This window comes from Polistes fuscatus, unplaced genomic scaffold, assembly GCF_010416935.1.
Source record: "Polistes fuscatus isolate 324 unplaced genomic scaffold, CU_Pfus_HIC Scaffold13, whole genome shotgun sequence".
In the NCBI taxonomy this organism is placed as follows: Eukaryota; Metazoa; Arthropoda; class Insecta; order Hymenoptera; family Vespidae; genus Polistes; species Polistes fuscatus.
The window spans coordinates 1,967,248-1,977,130 of record NW_025113031.1 but is presented as its reverse complement, the minus strand read 5'-3'; the positions used below and the strand labels follow the sequence as shown (position 1 = coordinate 1,977,130).

The 9,883-nt window shown below is 39.0% G+C and overlaps 1 protein-coding gene across 1 annotated transcript; it reads right to left on the bottom strand.

The window, feature by feature from the left end:
• Positions 1 to 209: 209 nt before the first annotated feature.
• On the bottom strand, positions 210 to 9,419 carry LOC122513962. Its single transcript, XM_043630507.1, has 4 exons — positions 9,259 to 9,419; positions 5,790 to 5,864; positions 5,592 to 5,678; positions 210 to 2,726 (listed from the first exon to the last, which is right to left on the bottom strand). The coding sequence occupies exons 3-4, from the start codon at positions 5,634 to 5,636 to the stop codon at positions 1,017 to 1,019; spliced, it is 1,755 nt and encodes a 584-aa protein (XP_043486442.1). The 5' UTR covers positions 5,637 to 5,678; positions 5,790 to 5,864; positions 9,259 to 9,419; the 3' UTR covers positions 210 to 1,016.
• Between the last annotated feature and the right edge of the window lie 464 nt (positions 9,420 to 9,883).

The following is a 9,883-nucleotide window of genomic DNA, read 5'->3' as shown; positions in this document are numbered from 1 at the left end:
TGTCATCTTTTACATGATTCATCCAATTCCGATATTACTCTATTGAAATTACATTGATAGATTATTATTATTATTATTATTATTATTATTATTAATATATATAAACAAAGAATAATTTATTGGCACCGTCCAAGCTTGAAAAATATTTTCAGCTTCTTTTTCTTCTTTTTTTTCATTCGCAACACAACGAGAGTAAAAAAAAAAAAATAGAAAAGTATTTCTTCGTCTTTTTCTTCAATTTGTTTTTTCATATCGTTAACGAGAACGTCACTTAAATTAAACGATTAAAAAAAAAAACTTCAACCCAGATACCAGATAAATCGCATACAATTATTATAAACAATTAGAAACGACTTGTGAGAACGGAATAAACAACGCATGAATAAAGTTTGATTATCTTTGACTAAGTATTTCGGCACTTTTAATCATCGTCGCTTTTCGATATTACATCGTAAACGAAGAAGCACAGTTTCATATGTTCTTCATGAAATCCAACAGAAATAGAGAAGAAGAAAAAAATGTTTAATTTAAATAATGACTACGCATATTGTAATATGAAACCGTGCTTACGAAAAGCGATAGCCTCTGCGAAAATTGGCAATGAACATGGGAAGAAAGAATAATAATAATCTTGATCAAAAGTTTTCGTTTAAAGTTACAACGTGTTTATATATATATATATATAAATATTTTTCTTTTTTTAATTATCATATTATAATAAAAATGATCGTACTTGTAGCATCTTTAAATGAACACACAGTGCCAGATGTACGATAATTTTTATTAAAATCGATAGTTCTTTTCGTCTTTCGGCATAAATAAAATAAAATAAAATAAAATAAAATAAAATAAAAGAAAAAAGATGTTGGTAACTGACGAATGCGTTTGCGAAAAACAACAATTGTACTACATTCGATCAAGGCACAAAAGTAACTGATTCATTATCCTCTCAGTCCCAATAGTTCGCCGAGTTAAGAAGATAGTTTCTTCTAAAGTTAAAAACGTTCAAGGAGACACTAGGAATAGAAGCACATCCTCGACGATTTTTTCGGTGCACCGTTCTGTTCTCTGCTGCAATAGGACACCGATTTTCGTGATTTTATCGAGAATGGTCTGAGACGTATGCAGAGGTAGGTTGATAATATGCAAGAGCAAAGTAAAACTGCAAGTAGAACTACGAGGGTCACCGCAAAGCCAGGTGTAGTCATGCAAATCATCGTTGAACCAGCTGAAGTCTCAGTTTTTTGTGGGAACACCATAGTTGGTCCGTTCAAATCTCCGTTGTTATTCTCGTCGATGGAAAACGTTAAATCACCGGTAGACACGACTCTGATGATTCTATTGACGCCGACAGATTTTTCCGGTGTCGCTACGATCTCTCGAGATTTCCTTCGTCTTTCGTCTCTCGGTCTACCAGCAGCTGCTTGCAAGTAAGCTTCCAAATGTATGGGCAAAGGTGGTGGTAAACCATAACCAGCATCAGGTGGTCCATTAGATTGATGATGATGATGATTCTCGAATAAGCCTGGTCCTTGCGGTTCGAGTAACGGAGAGGATTCGGAACATTGTTCTGGACAGTGATATCTGCATATCTGTATTGTACACTGAAAGTGAACCTCCATGGAATCTGGAAACTTGAATGCTTGGAAGTGCGCATAAGATAATACAGAAGCCGAAGCACCAAAGTTCTTGATCTTAGTGAATCTCGACATTAATTTAGGTCTCGTGATGCAACCTCTCTGATCTACGAGCTGTATCGGTGCTCGTTTGCCATCGTGAGCCATGCAATTTCTTACAAGCATGTCAAACTTCGAATCGTCGTCCTTGATCGCCAAAACCATCGTCATAGTTTGTCCAATCTTAACCAAACCCGAAACTTCGGAAGCCCATGGACCTTTACCAACCTGTATCTGCATCCAACAACCGACATTGTCCCCGGCAAAATCCGCTCTAACTACGTCCAACATGTCGACCGGGAATGGTCGGAAGGTAACTGATTTCTCATAGAGATCGTGCCAAGTGCATCGTAACTTGCGAGCTTGGTCCCAGACTTCTTGCACCTGGGGATCGTATTGTATGACAATGATATTTTCAAAGTAGGTCCCTGATCCAGCTCCATATCCATAAAGACCATTCTCGGTATTGCCAGCAGTACCACAAGCGTGTACGCTTATTTCAAAGTTTACGGATGTACGACCAAGCCCGGCAGGTAAATGAACACAATTGACGTTACTGTAATGTCCCTTGCTGAAGACTATGCCATAGAATGGCTTGTCGAAGCCAAGATAAACCTTCATTAAACTTTTCTCGCACTTTACGTCGAGCGATACGATCATTGGCATGTCTGGGGTCGGTGCAGGCCATGGTTCAGCACCTACCGCGGTACTGACGCCACCTCCACCAGTCGTATAGATCTTATCCATGGCCTCGGGTTGCGTCTTATGAGCTGGCAAGGGCGGCGGAGGACCATGATAAGCGACATTGTGATGAGGTCTCGGATGAGGCATCCCAATCCCACCTCGACCTGGCGGCAACGCGAGTGGATTACCTCGGAGTCCGCCAGATTTGTAGTGACTTCCGGCCCCATCCTTTTCACCCAACGAGTCCAATACCAGCTGGTCGGAACTATTGATGTCGTTGTCCTGCCGATTTAACGCAGAGTTTTCGTTCCTCTTCTCCTCGCCTGGAATCGCCTCGACTACTTCCACCTCTTCTGTTCGAGCCAGCTGTTTTAAAATAAAGAGAAAGAAAATGAGAAGTTATAATATTGAAAACAGTTTTTGCCAAAGTACGACGGAATCAAGTGCCTATGGAGAAGATTAATGATGGCGAGGAACGCGAAAGTAGATTAACGTCGGCCTCCTGCATAATTAGCGACTCGCAAATCTCTCTCTCTCCCTCTCTCTCTCCCTCTTTCTTTTTCCCCCTCTCTTCTTTCTAATTCTTTTTCTTTTCTCGTTCCTCCCGTCCCGAAAGACCACACGCGTCATCGTCGGGGAACAAAAAAAATCTTCTCACGTTTTTATCACCTTCAATCTTGTTATTAAAAATGAGAAAAAATAATCTCTCGTTTCGATCTATCTTAAAAGAAAATAAATAATAATCATTTCTCAGGCTAGGTAAGGCTCATTTATTATCGTCAAATTGTTTTTAAACAACTCTCGGAAGAAGAAGAAGAAGAAGAAGAAGAGACTTAAGACAATGGGGGGGGGAGAAGAAGATCGAGAAACTCGATCCAGATTGGTTCAACGAATGATTACTATAGGTCGGCGGCTTGGGTAGTAGGGACAAGGTAAAAGACAGAATAGGAGCATCGATGTTGTGTGTACTCGTATATAAGCGTTCGAACATGGTGGCTTATTGCGTCACGCGTAACCCTGGGGCATAACGGGCCAGCCGTGTCTTTAGCTGCGGGTCAATCGGCCATCAAGCACCAAGACACCACTTCTGATGCGCTCTTCGAATGCGCCGAACAACTCTCCTTGGCCTTCCAACGACCGACCGATCGGCAATGTCCGGGCTCGTCTCGTCATGGCTTTCCAACCCGCATGTCCCATAATTCGAGGAAGGCCTACTAGGTCACTCGTGCTACGACCGTTGCTTGCTTAACTTCCTTACTTGCTTGTTTCATTGCTTTTCCTCATACCCATTCGATTCTCCTCAACGTAAAAAGATACGACACTTTTTTTTTCTTTTTTTTCTTCTCTTTTTCCCGTTGTAAACCGTACGAATTTGGAACAATACTTTTTAACTTCCCGATTAAAACAAAACACTCTGACCGACTTTTAATAAAATGGAACATTAGTTTAAGCTCCCCCTCCCCCTCCCCCACGCTACTCATTCCCTTCCTTCCTTCCTTCCTCCCTTCACCCTTCCCCCGTCGTATAATTGTACGCGTCAGCGTTAAAATAATTCAGATCAATTTTCTTGACAAAATAAAAAAGGTTAAAGGATACGATAGGGAGAGAGGGATGAGGATGAAAAAGAAAGGCGTGTAAATGGGTCGAAATAATCATTCTCCCTCCCTCCCTCCCACCCCCCGTTTTCTTCCCGAAGAATGCAATAATGCGATAAAGCATCGAGAAACCGGTCGTCGTCGTGGACTGTGCAACATTCTTGAGTACTACCTTGTACCATAAAGGGGTCTCTTGAGAGGAAGATCACTGGTTAAACGTTACTTCGAAGAAGAGGACACTGATAAGTTGTAAAACGCTCCATTCACCATACTCATGGTGCTTCCATTGATCGCGTAAACGATCTTTCCGAAGCGTTATCTAACTTTATAAGCGTAGATTTATGTTACTGGTTTATCGATAAGTAACGACTTATTTATTAACTATTACCAAGTCAAATAGAATTTAATTAGATTAGATTATACCACTCTTATCGAGTCAACGCGAATAAACGTTAAGATTAAATCTAACGATTTCTTTTTCATTTAATTTAACAAAATATATATACGATGACAAGCTAGTGTAAAGATAAAGTATATAGATTCTACTTGAAATAACAGGTTAGTTAAAGTTACTTTTCACGCACTGTGACGCGCGACTAAAAAGATTAAAACACAATTCTAAATTCTTCACGTTTAAAAAGAAAATAAGATATAAATAATACCGGAATGGGGTTCGATAACTGTCAAAATGTAAATGAAAAGAATGTAAGAGAAATCGGTAGAGAAAAAAGGAAATGAGAGATTTTGGTGTATGTGTGTATATATACATCATGGTAGGTACCCGTTGTTCTTGATAAAAAAAAAAAAAGAAAAAGTAAGTAACCGCAAGAAAATGTTAGCCATGGCTAAGTAAGATTGCATTCCGAATGCGGGTCTGCACGGTTGTTGCAGGTTTGTTGAAAGATAAAAGGCGTGAGCCTTTTGCGAACGGATCGAAAATCGTGTCGGGCCAGGAGAGGAGAATGGTGGGCGAAAATATATGTAGGTGTATGCGTTTTTCTCTGTTTGTTGTGTGTGTGTGTATGTGTGTGTGTATATCGTCGTCGTTGTCAAGGAACCGGTCGTTCTGAGCGCAACATTTTTGCCGGCACCTTGCAAAGAAGCGTGGTTGCAATAAGGGAACAAGAAGAAGAGGAAGAGGATGAGGAGGAGGATGAGAGAGGGTAGAGAGGATGAAACGTTATACAGTGCTTGAAGAACAGTCAGCAAAGACATGGCGGATGAGCCGGATCGTACAACCATTTCGAGACATCGAAGTCGCCCTTAGCTCTGGGTCAGAGCACTGGTGGGTAACGGCATTGCGACTACTCCACAAGTATCAACTGAGAGAGAGAGAGAGAGATAAATATGTGGGTTATAATGTCGTAATTATCCGAGAGCAAACTCGTACCGATCTCGCTTCTGGGCGGTCTCGACCTATTTCCAAAATCTTTTACCTTTCCTCTTTTATTCTTATTCTTATTCTTATTCTTATTCTTATTCTTATTCTTATTCCTCTTATTATTATCATCTCAACCATATTTTTATCTCTTTGATATACATTCAAGATTCTTTTACCTTATCATCCCTCTTTCTTACTCTTTTTATTTTCTTTCCTATTGTTATTATTATCTTTTTAATAGATATTTGAACTCACCCCCTTGATTAGGAGACAGGCTAGGACGAAAACACGTAACCGCATACCGCGTTGGCGTCCACGGTGAGGCACTCGAAAGTGCAACCCCTAAAATAAGAAAATATCAATAAAGAAAATATATATATATATATATACTAGGTAACACATTTGAAACTAGATCAAGTCACGGTAAACTTATCGTTGTAAACATTGAACTACCTGTATTTAATCGAGGGACGTTAGCACGATACCGGGACGTTTTTCCCGCGATAGTTCACAATGGCCAACTGGATCCTGTAATCGTAAAGTAGACGTTTTAACCGTAATGAGAAAAGTGCAATAGACGTTCGTCGTAAACGGGAGTCAACGAAAAAGGAGACGAGAATAGAGGCGTTAACCGTTAACCGTAGTCGCTACCGAGTAGTACGAGAGAAAATACTTTTGTGAGCCGACATAGCACGATGTCCTTCGACAGTTCGCTCATGTTTGATCGGCAATTATCAGAGAGACGAGCACGCCTCGTTCAACCAACCACTAGGTCACCCGTCCCAAATTCCTACCGAATGTCCGGCTTTTCGCTCCGTTATCTTTTTTTTTTCACAAATCCTCCCCTCCCGATCATTCGATCGATCGATCGAAATAATCAATTATTCGTAATCTAAAGAAACGTTTCATATATTTTTTTGTTTTGATAACACATCCAACTCGCGACGCGTGTTGCATTTATCCAATTAAATAATAACGTTCTTATCGTAATAATATTTGATTGCTTGGAAAATTCTCGTCGATTTGAAAAAAAAAAAGAAAATAATATTTAAACGAACTTTCCAATTGTACAACTGCAAAACCAATTTGCCGAGTGCTTGCTGAATAAATTGAAAATTATTCTTGTTGTCTAACGAATATAGAAAAAATGTAAAAATTTTTCTTTTTTTTTTTTTCAGTATAAGATATTGTTTAGTATCGTCACGTATTTGCGAATGTAGGCAAGTGGGTTTCGTTACTCTTGCATATACTTGTCTCCGTTGAGAAGAGTCAAGAGACGTTGGGAAGACGCGAGACCTTGACCAGGTGACACGGTCCGTCGGGTTGTTGGACGTTGACTCTCCGGCATTGAATTAGCGGTTGATATACAGTATGTACCTACTGCACGTACTGTTACATCGCGATATACCCGTTCACTGTGTCAGTAACGCGGAACAATCTTACAAATAAATGACTTAAGTATCTTCGTTAAGAGATAACTATAATCACAGGTTTCTACGAGTAAAACATAACAAAATCGTTATTCGTAAATAATATCCTTTTATTTTGCCATCGTACCGATCGATTCTCTCTAAAAGTACCGCATGGATTATTCGAAACGGACGCAAAAAATGCCTCGGGGCAAAATGTTAAAACAATTACGGGATCTTTGGTCGAACCGTTCTCGATCTCGAGACTCCGGTGCGTGATCGATACCAAGGACAAATCGTGACTTGTTGTTCCAATAAAATGGAAATTAGATAAAGTTCGATGACCTCCTCCCCTCCTCCACTCCTTATCCCTCCCCTCTCCTCCCACTACTATCTTCCATCTAGTATTTATAATCCAATATTCGGTATTAAAATCTTAGAAAAATCTCTTCGTATATAATACGAAGAGATCGAAGAAACTCTCAAAATGAACGGGTCGTAATGTAATAAAACAAAAATAACGTATTCGAATTTTAATCGATTTGCAATTCGTGTCGTACTAATCGTGAACACTTGTTCCCCTCATACAACGTTCGAATAATAAAAATCACCTGGGGGCTATTTACACGTCCGTTCTTTTCCATACTAACTCGCTGAATCGAGCACGAAGAAGATGTGGCGTAGTGCCAAATACATATAACGGTTTGGTAATTCCAAAGTCAGGCATTCGTATAATGAGTACGTACATACCTAATAGTGACCCATATAGAGAAAGGAGAGACCTCGAGACCTCCTCTCTTCTTTCATTCTTTCGTTCTTTCGTTCGTTTACCCGCCCCACTCTCCTCCTCATTCCCCCCTCATTTCCCCTTAACATCTTTCCTTTCACTCCCTCTTATTCTCATCGTAGCCTACCAAAACCGTCCTCTCTCTCTCTCTCTCTTTTTCTCTCTTCACAAGTGTGATTTTGACCAACCTACCTCGAAAAACGTTACGTGCATACTCATTTGAATAACACGAGAAAAAGCTTTGCCTTCTTTCGTAGCTTTCTCAAATCTGTTAAACGTTTATGTATTCCTTATAAATATGAAATCTTTCCAAACGGTGATTTTTAGAAGAGATTTTAGTTTTATGTTATATTCTTTAATTAACTATATTTCTCGAGATTAAAATTGGAACAACGGCAAATAGAAACGCGAGTAATAAGGAGTAATAATTAATCAATTATAATGTTATTACAGGAAACGATTAAACCAACACGTTCATTAGCTCGTTTTTTTATATACCTTTACAAAAGAAGTAAATCTAACTGAGAGATAAGGAAACATAAATCTAGATCGATGATTATATTTCATGTATCATAAAGTAAAAAGGAATAAGGAGAGTATGTACGTGTTATCTAGATTAATCTATCTTTTGCATGGTATCAATCGCATGGTAATTGATTACTAGGAAGAGCAACCCGACAACTCGATAGTGAAACCATACACGTTGCACTTTCTCAGTGTGGTCTGAAACGTTATTAAACTGGATCATCGGCCATTTATCTATACATACTCGCTTCTAATATACTTTCTAATCTTAAACGATATCTTCGATTGAAATAGAAATAAAATATAAGAAGAAAAACATGAACAAAAAATATGATAGAAATATTTCATGTTATCAGCAAGTTGTTTATTTACAAATTTCATACGTAAACGAAAGTAGATACGGAAAGTTATCTTCCCGTACGATGACAAGAAAGTGAAAAACCACGTGGTAGTTTGTAATACTACCTTTACCATACGCGGGACACGTAATTTTGCTCTCACCGAGATAAATAGATGGAGATAGAGAGATAGAGAGAGAGAGAGAGAAAGAGAGAGGTGAGAAAGAGATTATTATCACCAGCAGTGTCATTAACGCATTAAGTGGAACTAAATTGCGCTACTCGTCGTAGGCATAATAACTCAATCGTTGACGTAACGAAAATTGGATTAAATCCTTCGCACGATATTCCCTCGTTAAGCTTTATTGATAGCAAACGTAGCATTGTCATTAAATTATTCTCTAACGGCAAATAAATTGTTTCGCAATTAGATAATCCGATATCAATATCTAATTTGCAATTGTTTTAATATTACATGTACCTTAAATTGGCTTGTTTTTTTCTCTCTCTCTCTCTCCCCCTCTTTGTATAAAACGTTATAACAATCGGATGCCTCGTCTCACTTCTTCGAATAATTCCAAAAATTCGTGAAAGGTAGATAATAATAAAAGCGTAAGAAAATAAAAGGAGGAAAATTAGAACGAAGAGGGCAAAAAAAACAATCAAAGGAACTCGAACGAAATAGTTAATTAATAAAAAAATAAAATAAAAAGAAAAAAATATAAGAATGAAATAAAATAAACGAACACGAACGACACTTTGGCACGACGTGAATTATAAATGAAAAAGAAAAAATAAATAGATAAATTATTTATATATTTATATATATATAAAAAAAGGTGAGAGTTATATAAAAGCCTCACCTAATATTCGTAACCCTGATTTACGTCGACCGCGATTCTAACGCAAATTAGCAGATTAGTAGAGATTAGCCGCAATTTCGCGCGACGACACGCGGTTGCGGCGATTACGGTGTTGATTGCGGCAACTGCGGCGTGTCCGCGATCGCGAAGGTGCACGCGAGAACTCGTCGACTCGGAATGGGATACACCTGTCCGATATACAGAGTATACTACAAACTTGCCGGCCCGCCCCCTGACCCAGACACACAGTACAGTTATATAGGTCCCACACGAGGAGAACCGAGGATATCTCTCCTCGTTCGAGCTCTTGCGATCCTGACAACCACCACGCTTGCACCTCCTCCTCCTCCCCCTCCCCCTCCTCCTCCTCTTCCTCCTTTTCAATCTCCTCATTCTCCTCCTCTTCTTCTTCTTTCTTTTCTTTCCCACCTCTTTACTTATTGAGTGGTCCACTACCACACCGCAAACCTAACTCGTGTTCATTCGAACCCGATGACAGCATCTGAACATCTCTTTTGAACAAGAGAGAGAGAGAGAGAGAGAGAAAGAGAAAGTTTATTACAGAATTTTGTAAATTTTATTGTTTTCATTTAAAATTGATCGTTTTAATAAGATTATGATAGAG

Bases quoted from the DNA above. Each gene is read 5' to 3' on its own strand.
- LOC122513962 (XM_043630507.1), bottom strand. From the start codon at position 5,636: ATGCGGTTACGTGTTTTCGTCCTAGCCTGTCTCCTAATCAAGGGG. The intron at 2,727-5,591 runs GTGAGTTCAAAT...ATTTTAAAACAG, and splicing joins CCTGTCTCCTAATCAAGGGG to CTGGCTCGAACAGAAGAGGT.